General features: G+C 44.1%; 1 protein-coding gene across 4 annotated transcripts; it reads right to left on the bottom strand.

The window, feature by feature from the left end:
* Positions 1-1,124: 1,124 nt before the first annotated feature.
* On the bottom strand, positions 1,125-13,823 carry GTSE1 (G2 and S-phase expressed 1). Of its 4 annotated transcripts, none has more exons than XM_053406142.1 (12): positions 13,704-13,822; positions 11,014-11,099; positions 9,519-9,576; positions 8,818-9,436; positions 7,214-7,384; positions 6,592-6,730; positions 5,490-5,828; positions 5,266-5,335; positions 3,942-4,193; positions 3,675-3,852; positions 1,892-2,020; positions 1,125-1,507 (listed from the first exon to the last, which is right to left on the bottom strand). In XM_053406142.1, the coding sequence occupies exons 2-12, from the start codon at positions 11,090-11,092 to the stop codon at positions 1,424-1,426; spliced, it is 2,118 nt and encodes a 705-aa protein (XP_053262117.1). In that variant the 5' UTR covers positions 11,093-11,099; positions 13,704-13,822; the 3' UTR covers positions 1,125-1,423. The 4 variants fall into 4 exon arrangements, with proteins under 4 accessions (XP_053262117.1, XP_053262119.1, XP_053262120.1 ...); XM_053406144.1 differs by having other exon boundaries at positions 13,699-13,787; XM_053406145.1 differs by lacking the exon at positions 13,704-13,822 and adding an exon at positions 13,534-13,631.
* Positions 13,824-17,152: the final 3,329 nt, after the last annotated feature.

Here is a 17,152-nt window from a genome sequence, read left to right as displayed (position 1 = left end):
ATAGTAACCTATAGATCTCTGCTGGACCCTGTAACCATATGTTTTGGTTCCTGTTTGCCTAAGTAAATTCTTACATTTTTTCTTAGTTGGAAAAGAAAATACTAATTGTGTTACACACACACACACACACACACACACACACACACACACACACACAGTTTCTCCACCTAGATTCTGAAAGATACATATTAGTTTCAGTGTATATGCTACAAGCGTCTTCATCCATTTTTAAGCCACTTGGACTGTAGGGATTAAACAAACAAATAAACCAGAGCTTTGTATTTAACAGTCTGTTAGCCAAATGCAGCAAGGAATTCATGTAGGCAAGTGAGAAGGCTTGCAGGAGAGGGAGCAGATTTCTCCTTCACAGAGAAGGACTTTCCATAGTGGCAGTAAAGACACAACCTGGGAGCTTTGTGCTAAGACTGAATTAGAACTATGTATGCTTTAATATGCTTACTGAAGCCAAAGTCTTTTCCATACTTTTTTCTTTTCCAAGTCACTACCACTTACTTGTTTTTTGAACTACATTTTGAGCTGCAAGGGAGGACCAGCCTAATACTTGTCCATTGTTGCATCCAGTTAAGACAAACTATCAGTGAGGAATGTCCTACTTTTCTGTAAAAGGAATCTCCTCCATGATGTAAAAGGCACCCATTCCCCCGCCCCCTTGCTTGAATTGATGTGTTCGGGTAAATTCATTTTCATACAAATGTTTGGAACTGAGATGTCAGAGGCAGATCCATCATTCCCTTTTCTTCATTTGATAGCATGATGCACAGGAACAGCAAGAGATCACTGTGCATAAAAGCTCCTAGCTTGTTCAGATTTCTGATCCAAGAGTAATATGGCTATGATGCAACTAAAATTCACATTATGAAAATTGAACAGTACAAATGCATCCTAATCATAATACAGCAAATCAGTTCTGCTTCAAATACTGTAAATCTCAATAATCACTCACCAAATTGTTCACGTTACTGCAGAGTTTCCAGTCACAAATTACAGACCAAAATGCCTAAGTGTACAGTGTGCACATTATAAATCCTAGTAGGCGCTTTGACCTGTAAACTTGAAATGGTGGAAGCATTCAAAAAGGCTTCCACTATATTTTAATGAAAATATACATTTTAGAATGCCTTTGCTTTATTTTAATTCATGACATTTGACAAATTTGTGCAAAACAAACTAGATATTTTAACACACAAGGCATCTGCGATCAGTTCCTGAAAGTACTGAGTAATCAATATTTAAGCCATCTTTATTATTATCCCTTAACAACACATCAACAATACACTTGTCAAGTGCTCAGTTTAAAAACTTCATTTCTATTCTACTAGTCTGTTACCCACTCACACCCTGCTTAGTGAAACATCAGTTTTTGCACTCAAACTCTTCCAAGTTAAGAGATTTGCTCAGGAAATCAAAACTTCAGAAGAGGAGAATCCAGGTTCTCTTTATTTCCTTCCGGCGTAAAACTGATGAGAGGAGAGCTCAGATCTATTGGCTAGAAGGAGGGAAGGGAAGGAGAGACAGATAAATACAGTTAAGACATTGACTAAAACAATATTTGAACCATTACAATAGCAGACTTCTCCTTTGCTAACAAGTCTTATAATGGCATTCTTTGACACCACTACACAGCCATAAATTCAATTATTTATATTGCAACAGCCAGTCAATACAAGGTCAGAATCCCCTTGCTAAGTTGTTCCTGAATGTCACATATATCTGTGTGGGTGCAATATGCTGTGAATGGCAGTTTGTCCTTTGTACATTTTCCAGCTTATGTCGCATGAGAAGTCATACTGCTGCACTGACATTTATATTGAAACAATATCCTTGCATGCTAGCAGTATTAAAAAGGGAAATATAAAACGGGGTATCTTACCTGTCCTACAGGCTTCAACAGAGGAACTGGAATTATTTCAGGAGTATTAAAAAGATCAATAAGGGGTTTATTTTCACATTCCTGGGTGGCAAGTGGTGTTTTATCTATTCCAATGTCTATCAGTAAAGTCTAGGAAAAAAATAGTAATTTATAAGTTGTTGACTGCCTATTGTGTTTCCTGAAATAAAGTTAATTACAAAAGAACTTCCCATGAGAACAAAACAGTTTAATAAACCTGTTTGCTACCCTAAAAATCCACGGTACTTAATACGTTCTTTCTCCAAGAAATGGTTTGGGTTAGCCTCCTATTGACTCAGGAGTCTCCATATATCTGTAATTACCCATATTATTTGGAAGCAGACATTAATAATAGCCATTTGGATAAATTTACTCTATGTTGTTTCAGCAGACAATCTTCTGCAAAGCAAAAAACTTAAAAGAAGACCAGAGAAATCCTGCTTTACACAAACTTCACAACAAGCAGTGGCTCATTGGGAAAGTGACCAAGAAAATTAAGGATGCTAGATATACCGTATTTTTCGCCCTATAGGACGCACCGGCCCATAGGACGCACCTAGATTTGGGGGGGGGATAAAGGGGGGAAATTATTTTTTCCCCCAGGCGTGGGGCTGGGGAAGCCCGAGCTTCCCCTGCCCCCAGAGCGGGTCGGAGAGTGCTGGCGAAGGTGAGCGCACCTTCGATATCGCTCCCAGAGTTTGCGGGGCTGGGGGTGGGGGAAGCCGGAGCTTCCCCCGACCCCAGCCCCCAGAACGGGTCAGAGAGTGATGGCGAAGGTGAGCGCACCTTCGCCATCGCTCCTGGAGCTAGCGGGGCTGGGGGTGGGGGAAGCCGGAGCTTCCCCCGACCCCAGCCCCCAGAACGGGTCAGAGAGTGATGGCGAAGGTGAGCGCACCTTCGCCATCGCTCCTGGAGCTAGCGGGGCTGGGGGTGGGGGAAGCCGGAGCTTCCCCCGACCCCAGCCCCCAGAACAGGTCGGAGAGCGATGGTGCACGCACGTTCGCCATCGCTCTCGGAGCTTGCGAGGCTGCGGGCGGGGGAAGCCGGAGCTTCCCCCGACCCCAGCCCCCAGAACGGGTTGGAGAGCGATGGCGAAGGTGCGCGCACGTTCACCATCGCTCTCGGAGCTTGCGAGGCTGCGGGCGGGGGAAGCCGGAGCTTCCCCCGACCCCAGCCCCCAGAACGGGTTGGAGAGCGATGGCGAAGGTGCGCGCACGTTCACCATCGCTCTCGGAGCTTGCGAGGCTGCGGGCGGGGGAAGCCGGAGCTTCCCCCAACCCCAGCCCCCAGAACGGGTCGGAGAGCGATGGCGAAGGTGCGCGCACGTTCACCATCGCTCTCGGAGCTTGCAAGGCTGCGGGCGGGGGAAGCCAAAGCTTCCCCCGAACCCAGAACAGGTCGGAGAGCGATGGCGAAGGTGCGCACAGCTTTGGCATCGCTCTGGGAGCTTGCCAGGCTGGGGGGATAGCTTCCTGAAGCCTGGAGAGCTAGAGTGGTCGGTGCGCACCGACCCCTCTCGCTCTCCAGGCTTCAGCGAAAGCCTGCATTCGCCCCATAGGACGCACACACATTTCCCCTTCATTTTTGGAGGGGAAAAAGTGCGTCCTATAGGGCGAAAAATACGGTAACTAAACACCTTTCAGCTCCTTTTCAACACAGACACTGCAGCAGTGGTAATTTCTGAAAGAAGAGATGCTTCACATTTTAAAGCTGCCTGGGACGGCTGTTCTATATGCACAAAAAAGGAGACAAAGCAGGAGCCTACCTCCACAGTGGGTGTTCTTTCTGCTGGTTTCTCCTGCTCAGAAAGGTCCTGTTCCGTTTCTTCAGAAGACTTCTCTGTTGAAAAATCCAGTGCAATAGGTGCAACTGGTGGGGGAGATCCTTCTGTTGAAGATGAGCTATAGGCTCCACGGGTCTTGCGCTCTCTGGCCCATTTGAAACTGGAAAGGAAGAGACACAAAGAATTTCATCTAAGAACCCGTCTTGAAAATGGTGTAAGATGGTCAGTTTTGGTTATGTCTAGATTTACCTAGCTTCTAGAGTCTTTTTGGATGACACACTTGAGACTTGCCGAAGAGACACGAGATCAGGAGAAGACCTTGCTTTGGGCACAGTTCTGGGGGTTAGTGATGGAATTCCCGACGTACGCCGGCCAATGGGAGTAGGTAATGCAGAATGCCTTCTGTTGGATGGAGTCCATAAGCCAGACTTGGCAGCAGAACAGGTATTTAATACCAATCCGTCTTCTGATAGTTTGCGGGGTGGGGTAACGGCAACATTGCTAGAAGGATACACGAAGTGTTAGAAGCCGATAATGCATCACAACTGAAGCATTCCTCTTAGTTTAAGTGCATACTCAAAAATGTAGGGTATCCCGAATACTTTTCAGTAATGCAGTCAAGAGCAACCAGCAACCCAATTTAAGAACTGCAGTGTGATACATTTTAAACCAATTCAGCTTTTTTATTAGGCTGTATGCAGGCCACTGAAATATTTGATTTTATCCCAAACTGAGGCTTTTTCTGAAACGCAAGTCAGTGTTCGGAATAGCAGACTGTGTTTCTTTTCATACCAAGAGGAGTGATATAGCAGCAGATAAAACATCTTCTGGGAGATTATAGAAGTGCTTAGGTACCACATGTAATCCAAGCTGAAATACTTATCAGTCCATTTCAGAGATTGTGGCAAACAATAGTTAATTAAACTTAACTACAGCTTGTTGTGATGTCTGATTTGACAAATTTATTAGTATCTGCTCTACCTCCAGATGCCCCAGTACCTCAAGACTGGACTGATGAGCAAAAAGAAAACAAATGAAAGCAAGAAATTGCAAGCTATAGTTTGTATGTATGAAGTCTAAACCATGTTTTGCCTTGCTCTGAACCAAGCATTTGGGTGCACATTTAGAAAAGAGATAATAGGGTAAAACTTTGCCTTTGGCAACATTAAATTCCCAATCTCATGTTCACTGCTGATATGCAAATCAGAACCCAAATAGGTAGTTTCACAGACACTGTTGAAACACAAGACTTCATTATTGCCAAGCAAAAATCTGAATCAGCAACGTAACCCAGCCCTCTCCTGCCTGCTACAGCAAGGGGTGGGACAAAGAATTCATCTAAGACTTCGAATATCAAGGACTGCCAATCCCACTGGACAGCCTTTTTGCTTTACATGCTACTGTTTAAAATAGTATGAAGCATCTTCAGGTCTCTCCACAAGTAATTTCACACACCCCATATACAAAAACCCAGTTCTAAACCACCTTGATAAGCCTGTCAGCACCTGCAAGGCAGTTCAAGGTGACAGAAGCGTAGAGGAAAACAAGTATGAATTAAAATATAGAACATTACCTTCCAACATTACCACAAGACAGTGACGCAATTGGTTGTAACACTCTGGCAACAAAATTCTCAGATACACCTAGGGAGAAAACAATTACAGGACTTAATCAACTTACTCAGTTCAGTTCTTACTCCCCATCCAATGCAATGTTTAGAACAGAAATAAGGGCAGGCACACTAGAAGTTAGATAAACTATAAAAAATTATCACATGGGTAAGACCAGTGTTCTTACCTTCCTTTGAGACTGCAGGTACTGCTTTGGGCTTGGGACTTGCAGTTGCTGTTCTGTTTCCCAATATGCTTTTCTGCAATGGTTTCTGAAAACTAGGATCTGAGTCCTCTTTCAAAATCTCACCGGCCATCTCAGACTTATCAGTAACTCTGCATTTGGGTGCATTTACTGAAGGATTTGTTTTTGAAGCACTTGTGGACCCATGTTGCTTTCCAGATGCATCAGAATGGGAAGCCTGCACAGACAACCCCTTCATAGGTTTAACAATCGCAATCTTGCTTGCAGTAGAGGACAGCCGGGAGCCACGTGCAGAAACTTTAGAAGCAACACCTATTTTACCTGGGAGAGGAAAAAAAGAAATTTTATATCTATTGTTTATATATGTATGCACCACTATCAATGCACCCAATGCTTTAGAGACATGGATTTAGAAAAGTGCAGGTGCTTGGGACAAGTATGAAGCACAGGAGCCAACAAGGGAGAAGAGATTGAACTATTTAAAGGGTTTTGTTACAGCCATCGCATAATACAATTATTCAATTTGGTCTATGGTGACCACATTCATAAGTGTGTACTTAACTGCAACAGGTGCAATGTCTCAGAATAATTGTCTTTGCAAAGGTTAGAACTCTGTTTGAAAAATATTCATTAATATGCAAATTGTATAATTACTAGACTATTACTATTTAAGTTAGTGAGCACCAATTTTATTAAATCAGTTTCTCACTTGTGCTTCAAAAGAACTCAGCAGTTATGCATTTTGGCCACTGTTGCTATCACTTAATATTTGGGGCTTGGATTCCGTATTCTTAGGAGCAAAATGTATGTGTGTGTTGTCCCTACTATGGAAGGATGTGTAGATCCAGAATTGGCCTCCACAGTCACTTACGGACTCACTGTTAAGACAGAGTTCATGGAAGACAATCTTACTCAGCTATGAGTGATCACCAAAGAAGAAGAAAGAAGCATGTGTGTGTGTAGAACCTAGGTTTCCCCGCAACTCAGCAGGCCATTTTGACGTGGCCACCATTTTGCAACTGTTGTTTATTCCAATTCTGGTTAGTTAGAGCCAACCAGGATCAAACCACATTGGATTTGTTACCTTTCCCTATCTTAGGAGAGATGGACAGACTTGAATTCAGGCTTATGCTGGAAAAAGAGGACGAAGAAGAAGAAGTTGAAGTGTTCTTTCGCATACGGATATTACTAGGACGTTTCAGCTGCGTTGCCTTGATCCCCAACTGTAAAGACAGTAGTAGAGGTCATTTAGGTACCCCTAAGAACATCTAACAGACTTTATCCTACTGAAATACCGATATTCCTTATGTTCACATCTGTGTGGCTACAAGAAAGCATATCCAGCCGTAATGCTCCTGCAATAACGGTTTAAACATTTTTTCCCTTCAAAATAAGATACTGCATCTCTGCAGATCAGTGATTTCAAACCCTTAAGTTTTCCTGGAAAATTATTTCCATTATGTGTGCTCAGGAAGAGCTTTATACCCTCCTCATCCACTCCATTCCACAACAGCATACAGAACCCTCCCCATTCAATTTGGCAGCAAGGGTCAAGTCAATTCAGACCATGAGTTTGTTACTTTCCTCATATACCACAGAGTACACTGGTCCAAGGATCGCCAATCCAGTATCACAAATCTAGAACATCTGGCTTCAGGTGTCACCAAGAATTACAAAGGCAGGAGTTATTCATTAAGAGCATTTACCTTGCTGGAAGTTGAAAGCGTTCTCTTGTCTTTCCCCGTTGAACTGTTAGAGAAGGACGCATCTCCCGCATCTGAAGCAAGACTTGATTTGTCAGAGAGCAAATCTTCCGACGACTCCATACTGCTCAAATTATTCCAGCTGGAAATAGTGGGCAGCTTCCCTTGTTTTGGCTGCAAGGTTCAGATTTCAGACATTTGTAAACCAAAGGATGTCAACAGTAATGTTATTGTAGTGTTTGCCCATTAAACTAAAATATCCTTTCAATAAACAGATTCTAACCAACACTTTAATTTCCCACAGGCCCAGCACAGGTCCCCAATAAAGCCTGCGAGGCCATTTCCACCAAAGCACACCCAACTGCCCTGAAACTGACATATTCGACAGCAAGTGAGGGGTCTGCAAACATGTGGTTAGGATTGGCCGCCTCATCAGGGACTCCCCGGTGCAGCCAATGAGGTTTTCTCTCAAGAGCGATCAGCTGATGGGTACTGAGAGCACCCACCTTTGAAGTCCATTTACAGGTGTGACATGGATTCAAACTACACTTGCAAATGGATATTTTTCCTTGGCGGGAGAAGCGTTTCCTTCTGCAGCGGTGGTTTGATTCCATGCCTGCAAGTGGATTTCAAAGAGGCTTTAAGCAAATGGAATGCTCTCCCCAGGAAGGTTTGCCTGGTGTCTGCATTATATATTTTTAGGGACCAGGCAAAAACATTCCTCTTCAACCAAGCCTTTGGCTGATTAATATTCTACAGCCTTTTAAATGCATTTGTGGGAAGGCGGAGTTATTGTTATGTTTGCTTGGGGTTTAATTATTTACTCTCTTTTATATGATATTTTAGTCTGTGAACCGCCCTGAGATCTTTTGATGAAGGGCAGTATATAAATTTAATAATAATAATAATAATAATAATAATAATAATAATAATAATAATAGTTCAGTTTAGAAGAACCATCTGCTGGAAGTCAAGATGACAAACAAAGCAGCATTCAAATATTAACACACCTCACAACAATTTGTATGTCACATTAAATCAGTTGAAAACAAGCTATGGTCCAACCTGGATGTGCATAGCATTCTCTACTCCCTCCTCCTGGGAAATTAAGCCATGGTCTGGCTTGTGGTGAAATTTAAAACCAGCCGCAGGGTTTGCACCCCTGAACAATTAGCCAAGAATAAACCATGGCTATTGTTGGCAATTTAATATGACACGCAAACGAGGCAAGAGACACACAGCACCTGGTTAGACATTTCTAGCTGACTATACTCCAGCAGCAGCACTAATAGGCACTGAGGTGACCACCAATTTCACATTAGCCTCAAGTCATATTTAGCAACCAACACCACTGTAGTTTTATTGAAAGGCGCATGAATAGAGTTCGCTAGCTATAAAAGTCAGAAATGTCAAGAGTGTGTTATGCCCTCAGGTCAACAAATTTAAATAAGATCACAACCATGCAGCTATTTGTTCTCTATGTAAGAAACTCCACAAACAAGGGGAAAAAACTGTAATGATTGGGAACTAGCAGGGAGTTACCATTCTTATGTGGCAAGATGACTGCCCTTTATGCTTTAATCTATCCAGAAGGGAAAAAACTTTACCTGTCCCGCTGCCAAGAGACTATTTCCAAATGCAGATGCATTTTTTACAGTCTGAACTGTGCTCGGTTTGTTATTTGTTTTGTCACTCTTCCCTTGCGCTAAGGATGCAAGCGGTGTGGGGGGCAATTTGCCCATTCTGGCAGGACTAGAAGTATTTAGAGGAATTTGTGGAGAACGAGAGCTGTCCATCCCCGCGATCGGTTGCCTTAAATGTTTCTGAAATGAAGGTGGCCGTGGGGAGACTGGACTTTCATAAACACAATAAGTCTCTCTCCTAACTTCCTTTGGGGTTTTATCCATCACTATTCCTTTCTCAAGGAGTTTCAGTTTTGATTTAGATTCTTGCACAAATTTTTCTACAGCCTCTGTCTTTCGTTCTCCCAGCTGGCAACCATTGTTCCTTTTCGCTTTGGTTCCACTTTGTATCTGGAGTGCTATCTGGTGAGCTTCCTTAAAAATCTCCACAAATTTCTCCTCAGAAACGGGGCTCCGTGTTAGTTTATCCGCAAGTGGTGATGGGGGAATTGTGTCTTTCCTTGCTTCAAGGGCTTCAAGAGTCGTCGCAATGCATTTTTCTTTATGGCCCATGGGCCCAACAAAAACTTCATCCTCGTTTTCACTAGAATAAAGACAAATCAGTCAGACACCTCCAAATCGCTTGCTCTTTTAAAAATACGGTTTGCTTTCGATACTTTGTTTACCTTATAGGAGACAGCGAAAAGTCAAAGTCAAATTTTTCATCAGACAGGTGGCGAAAATCTGGAATCATAACAGAGCATCAGTTGTTATTATACTAATCATGGCTGACCTTTTTATAGTAGATATATTACCGTATTCCACTTTGCCTTGCTGAAATTTCAGCTTCTGCTACTACTTTTGGTTTCAAATTATTCTAGTCTACGCAAAACAGAACAAAGAATTAATTTCTAATACAGCGTGGAACACATGCCCCAATCCAGAAAGGATGGTCTGTGCGCAAAGGTTTCTATGTACAGATATCCTTCTGAATCAGATGCTGTGTGAGTACATGTATTCATACAAATATTGGATCCCATAACCAGCACTAAGGGTAGGGTACTGATGGACGGAACCCACATTTCCCTTTCTTCCCCCACAAAACTGGCACCTTAAAAGCTGACAGCAATGATCATATTCATGGAGAGTTTTCCTTGGGGTAGACACTGCTCATATGTAGCCCACTGTTATCTGAAGGTTTTTAGATCAGGCTAGAGCCCAGCCAGCATTAAACTGTACTTAAGCTGAGTCAAGCCAAAGCATTACCGAACTGGTCACAAGGGACAGTTCAATGCAAGCTCTTCATATCACCTTTGATAGTGAGCGCAGAGTTAACCACTATAGCAGTTATTTCTAGCATTATTCCTGGTAAACAGTTGCAAGTAATCCAGAATGAAGACGTTTATAATATAAACTTAAATCAGAGCCTATTTGTTATGCAGATTGTTATGAGATTCTTGCAGTGTCTTTCTTTGGATACAATTTAACAATATGATCAGTATTTCTGATAAGAAATTTCAGCCATCCATTTCAAAACAGAATAGCTATAAAGTCAGAAGTCATTAGAATAATTTGATCGAGTATTATTCCTAAAACTACATTTCCCTAATGACAGGTACGTCATCATGAAAGCAACCTATAGTTATCTTTTTTTTGTAACTTTATTCTACAGCAAATTGTGTGCGCAGAATATTCAGCAGTATTAAAGGCAGGAGGAAGAATCAAGGGGGGAAGGGTTAATATTCTTGCTAATAAACTGAATTGGCTGCAGTACATTATCTAGCTGATTGCCACAAGCTTGAACACCATGCAGGTTTTTTTGCCTGCAGATTAGATAGTGTAGGCTAGGGGCAACCAACTGGTGCTGTTCAGATGTTTTGGGCTACAACACCCATCATCGCCCTCAGCCAACATGGCCAAGTCATGGAACTGTAGTCCAGAAATCCTGGAGGGCACCATGTTGGCTATCGTGGATGTAGGCCATAGGTAGAGGATGGCCTTACAAGCCCTGGGCATAGCACTGTGCTGCCTAACTTTTTTATCCCAATAGGAATACCACCAGTCTCTCGAATTACTCCTCCCACTCAAGAGCACTCGATTTTAGAGGCGTCTCATGACAAACAAGACAGTAATTTACAAATGTTCTTTATATCTTACAGCAATGTTGTTTTTATCACCTACCATTATTCACACACTCATAGGGTTTGGCTTCTGTCATTTTACATTCTGAATGCAAGGTTGTTTTTCCTTCGTCATCCATGATGCGACTGCAAAACACATTAGGTAAACCAGCTCAATATTATATTTTTAAAAATCCAGCACCAGTTATGTTTATTCCCGTTTCAAAGAGCTGCTTCACTACAGTCACCACCCCTGCACACCCATACGTGTATATACCAGAATCTTTTCTATACTAACGGAACAGTGGTAAAAAGTTGGCCAGTACTTGGCATCAGATACACATGGACCGAACTACACCATCATTCCTCATATCCACTTATGGCAAACAATCCGGATTTCACAGGTTAATTTACAGAGAAGTACACTGCCTTTTGGGACGTGGGTGGCGCTGTGGGTTAAATCACAGAGCCTAGGACTTGCCGATCAGAAGGGCGACGGTTCGAATCCCCGGAACGGGGTGAGCTCCCGTTGCTCGGTCCCTGCTCCTGCCAACCTAGCAGTTCGAAAGCACATCAAAGTGCAAGTAGATAAATAGGTACTGCTCTGGCGGGAAGGTAAACGGCGTTTCCATGCGCTGCTCTGGTTCGCCAGAAGCGGCTTAGTCATGCTGGCCGCATGACCCAGAAGCTGTACGCCGGCTCCCTCGGCCAATAAAGTGAGATGAGCACCCCAACCCCAGAGTTGGTCACGACTGGACCTAATGGTCAGGGGTCCCTTTACCGTTACACTGCCTTTTGGTAGAGAGTCAAATCCCACAAGCAATATTTGATGCTTGTTGCAGGAGGGTCTTACCACTTCAGCTGTACATAAACCAGCTATTGCACACAGTAAAAAGGGGGGTGGGGGGAGCCCAATGGCTGAATGTAGCCCACCAGCCAGATTTCATCTGGGGCGGGGGGGGGGAGAATAGTGGCTGCTGTGCAAAGTTTGCAGTTGCGGTTCTTTACGCAACAAGATACAGAGGGGAAAATTGCAGCAGACTTGTGTTCCTTGCAAATGTATCTAAAAATGCATTTTGCAAGCATTCAGTTCTAAGGATATAATAGCATTATGAAGCTCAAGGCTTTGAACAGTAAAAAGGAAAAGCTTGCAAGTCAGCTGTGCATTGACCTTACATACATTCTTCTTGTGAGGATTATTTGGTTATTTTGCCTTTTGGAGTCAGGTAAGATAATGATGATTATTATTTTATTATTTATACCCCAGCCACCCAACAGAACCCTAAAAACAGAATAAAACTTCAAACATTAAAAACTTCCCTAAACAGGGCTGCCTTCAGATGTCTTCTAAAAGTTGGGTAGTTGTTTCCTTGACATCTGATAGGAGGGCATTCCACAGGGCGGGTGCCACTACCAAGAAGGCCCTCTGCATGGTTCCCTGGTACCTCACTTCTTGCAGTGAGGGAACCACCAGAAGGCCCTTGAAGCTGGACTTCAGTGTCCGGGCCGAACAATGGGGGTGGAGACGCTCCTTCAGGTATACAGGGCCAAGACCGTTTAGGGCTTTAGAGGTCAGCACCAACACTTCGAATTGCGCTCGGAAATGTACTGGGAGCCAATGTAGTTCTTTCAGGACGGGTATTATGTGGTTTCGGTGGCCAGTCACCAGTCTGGCTGCCGCATGACACAGAAAGCTGTCTGTGGACAAACGCCGGCTCCCTCGGCCTCAAAGCGAAATGAGCGCCGAAACCCCATACAGTCATACCTCGTGTTGAATGTGCTTCAGGTTGAGCATGTTTGAGTTGCGCTCCACGGCAACCCGGAAGTAACGGAGCGTGTTACTTCCAAGTTTTGCCGTAGACACTCAAAATGACGTCACGCGCATGCGCAGAAGCGGCGAAAAGCAACACGCGTGTGCGCAGACGTGCCGTCGCTAGTTATGTTTGCTTCTGGATGCGAACGGGGCTCCGGAACGGATCCCGTTCATATCCAGAGGTACCACTGCAGTTGCCTTCAACTGGACTTAACCGTCCAGGGGTCCTTTACCTTTCACCTTACCTGCTTTGAAGTCACTTCCGCACCTAGTGCACATGACCACCGTGTGACCCTATAACCCTTGACAGCTCCACCCTTGTCCTTTTTATTATCCCAGTGATCTGAAACATTTTATGTTGTGATGGCAATAAAGGTACAGTGGTACCTCAGGTTAAGTACTTAATTCGTTCCGGAGGTCCGTTCTTAACCTGAAGCACCACTTTAGCTAATGGGGCCTCCCGCTGCCGCCGTGCCACCAGAGCATGATTTCTGTTCTCATCCTGAAGCAAAGTTCTTAACCTGAAGCACTATTTCTGGGTTAGTGGAATCTGTAACCTGAAGCGTATGTAACCTGAGTATGTAACTGTATTTAATTTGAAATTTAAAAAGAAACATCATCGCCCACCCCCATAACAAAGGGGGCAACTCTACTTCCAGGCCATCCCTTTTGCAAAAAAAAAAAAAAACCCCTTAAGTTTCCCTCTTCATTAAACTGTAGCAGGCCTGCCCTCCCACAGGCCTGAGTCTGCGCCACCCCGAATCTCACCGCCGGGCGGGACCTCCTTATGGACTAGCCGCATGAGCGTCAAAACTCCACACGCACAAACACCCACGAGAAGGCGCTTCGGCCGCTTCTCCCCTTCCAAACGCCGGCGACGCCGAGCTACGCCCACCCCCAGGAACTAGGCCCGTCCCTGAAGCGCCGCCTCACCTCACCTGGCCGAAGCGACACGCTGAGGGGGATGAGTCCGCTCGGTGCAGCTTCTCGCGGCTGCATTTGAAACGGCAGCCCCGCCCCGCCCGGCTCCTGATTGGCGGATTTAAGCGACGCTCACCGACCGCGGCCAATTGCAGAGAAGCCAAGTCGCGGACTCCGCCCCGCAATCAACTCTCATCAGAGGCATAGATGGAAGTTGTAGTTCACGTACTTCCCCCGTTAAGCGACGTCGTCAGCGTGGAAACGGCCGCTCTAGGAAAACGACTTTATTTTTTTCCCCTCTTCGCCCGACGTTCCGTGGAGAACTGGAGATTTGAATTCCCAGAGAGGCGTTCCCTTGGTGCTTAGTCCCGGCAAAGACCGCTCGCAGCGCTCCCTGCCGGCTTTCGCCCAGCTGAAAGTCGACGCGTGTTCTTTGACCCGATTGCTTGTGAAAGGCCAACAGGATACGAACAGCGTTGGGTTCAAATGATTCAGTGAGGCTCACTATTTGGGGTCAATAGATATGTGAAAAACTGAACTAAGTTTGCACACTTTTGCCAGGAAACGAGTGAAATAAATCCAAGGGAGAGATACGTGTTACTCTCTGTCGTGAGAAATAAAGGTTCTTATGCATAACGGTGCAAAGTAACAATCTTATAAATTCAGGAAATAAATACGTGTTCCTCTCTGCTGTCAGCAAGATAAGTGCTAATGCATGATTCAATAATTGTGCATGTTAGCAATCTCTTAAATCCATGAGCTGCTGTTTTGTGTCTAGATTCGTGTTTTTCAAACAGATTGGGTTAGCAGAGAAGCTGATAGCATCATAGCCCAGATTGCCTGTGAATGACACTGTCAATCTATGCTAGCTATCTCAGGAGAAAGTCCCATGGTGTTCAATGGGCTTTTTCCTTAGTAAGCGTGCTTTGGTTTGCCACTTTGCAGCTCAATCCTATGTGCATTTACTCTGAAGTCTGTCCCATTGAATTTCATGAGGGTTTCTTCCTAGCAAGGGTGTATATAGGGCTGCAGCCTAAGACTGCAAACATGTATGGGGCTGCAAGTGTGTATGGATTAGGGCAGGGCAAACCCAATGCATTTTGGCACCCGGCGGACCATGAAATGGGGTCCCTTTCACTGCCAGGGGAAGAAGGAGAGGAGTGAAGATCGACATCAGAAACAAAGGGGAATAAAGATCTATCTTCTTCTTTGACAATCACTCGTAGCCGAGTATGATTGTCTTCCATGAACGCAGTCTTAATAGTGAGTCCGTAAGTGACCATGGAGGCCAATTCTAGATCCACATGTCCTTCTACAGTGGGGATATAGGTTTCCGGGCAGGAGTTGATCACGGTGTGGATTTGCCAAGCATGCCTTCCTCTTAGAACGTTTCTCCCTTGTGTCCTGTGTTAGAACGTCTTCAAAGCCCATGACACCTTTGGTAAAGGCTGTTCTCCAATTGGTGTGCTTGCAGGCCAGTGTTTCCCAGTTGTCAGTGTTTATACTACATTTTTTTAGATTTGCCTTGAGAGAGTCTTTAAACCTCTTTTGTTGACCACCAGCATTACGCTTTCCATTTTAAAGTTCAGGCTTTGTTGTTTTTCATTTGGTTAATAGCAGTACACAACTCTCCCAGATTTGGAGATACTGCAAGCTCATCTCTAACTTGTTTTTGCGAAATTTGTGAGAGGACCTCAGCAGCTACAGGGAAGTTGTGGTTAAAGAGATGTTGGTAATGTTCTTTCCAGTGCAGTGCAATAGCTTCTTTATCTTTTAGAAGTGTGGTACCGTCTGCTGAGCGTAGGGGGCATATGCCATGATTTATTGGCCCATATGCACACATACACACAAATGCGCACTCAGATTGTTGTAAGCAAATAATGCCTTATCTCCTGCATTATGCTAATAAAGAAAACTCAGGAGACTGGGGGGTAGAAGTCCAACGTTTATTGCAAAGCAATAGGTTACAATGGGATAGCTCCACAAAAGTTGCACCCCGCCCAGTGGACGGACAGTGGTATTTATAAAGTTTCAAACAAAGCATTTAAATTTCCATCAATCTTACATCATTACCTCATTTAAGTTGATAGATCAATCATATGCATAAGCATTGGCTGTTTCTGCTGACTTAGCTCGGATTCCCACCGTGTTCTGTGATGACCTTGCAGGAATACATTGTGTTAGTGTGCATGTTGGGAACCTGTGTCACGTGCAGCCATTTGCATCACGGAGCAACTTATGTTCTAGCTTTGTGCTGTATCTTTGTGATTTACATATTAGCTGTATTTCTGCCCCCAACGAGGGTGGCACATGTTGAAAAATCATCAGTTTCATAAAGTAACAGGCTACCATAATCTCTCTATTAGAAGCATACTCAAGGATTTACAGGGGTACACATAATCACATTTATTGTGGCCCTTTGGGCCACTCCTACTAGATCACCAGACATGGGTTACACCCAGGGAACACACTGGGGGGAATTAAACAGGGGTTTTTTAAATTGAGGAACGGAATTCTAATCAACAGATTTATAGGGCAGGGCTAACATCTAACTAAAGAATGGCAACTTCAACTGATGGATTATGCACAGTTTGCAGACCTAACATATAGAATAAGAGAACAAGAAAAACATACGTTTAAAGAAGATTGGAAAATGTTTATTGAATATATGGGGGGGAATTGTGTATACTTGAAAACATTGGCAGCTTTAAGATAAATTCAACAATGTAAATAAGTTTTGATGGATGTAATACAGTAATGGAATACTGAATAGTTTAGTTTATGTAAAAAATGAATATTCTAAATTGCAAAACAGAAAATGTAATGAAAATCATGTGTGTGTGTGTGTGTGTGTGTGTTCAATGCAGAATTGGTGATTTGCTGTTTGGTTGTTGTTGTTGTTTGTAATACAAATGTGTTTGTAGTGTGCACAGGGCAGATAGATGCCAGGAATGAGGTGTGCACGTTTGACGAGGTACCACATTAAAGACATGCTTTTGAAGGGTGAATGAACTAGGTCTCCAAGGAGTGAAGCAGGCATATAGAAAAGTGATGCCGCATAAATATACCAGGACCCAGTACAGAGTACAAACCTCGAATTACAGAATCGTGGAACTGGGGGTCACACCAAAGGCCATCTAGCCCAACCCCCTGCAATGCAGGAATCACAGTGAAGAGTCCCTGACAGATGCCCCCCCCCCACGTTCTGCTTCAGGACCCTTTGCCTATTGCTTCATTACAGAGGCCAGAATCCACCCATCCACCTCAGCATCGTCTACACTGACCGGCAGCATCTCTCCCGGGTTTCAGACAGGGAACATTCTCTGCCCCACCTGGAGAGGTCATCCAGGATTATCTATGAGGATGGGGATAATGCAAAGCAGATTGTCTAATCCTGTGCTATGGACACCCCTAGACTTGGGAGTCTTCTACTGCATTTCAAGGGACTTTGGGATTGTCTCCCTTT

The sequence above is a fragment of the Podarcis raffonei genome, chromosome 10 (genome assembly GCF_027172205.1).
Source record: "Podarcis raffonei isolate rPodRaf1 chromosome 10, rPodRaf1.pri, whole genome shotgun sequence".
Lineage (NCBI taxonomy): Eukaryota > Metazoa > Chordata > Lepidosauria > Squamata > Lacertidae > Podarcis > Podarcis raffonei.
This window is presented reverse-complemented; position numbering and strand designations above follow the sequence as displayed.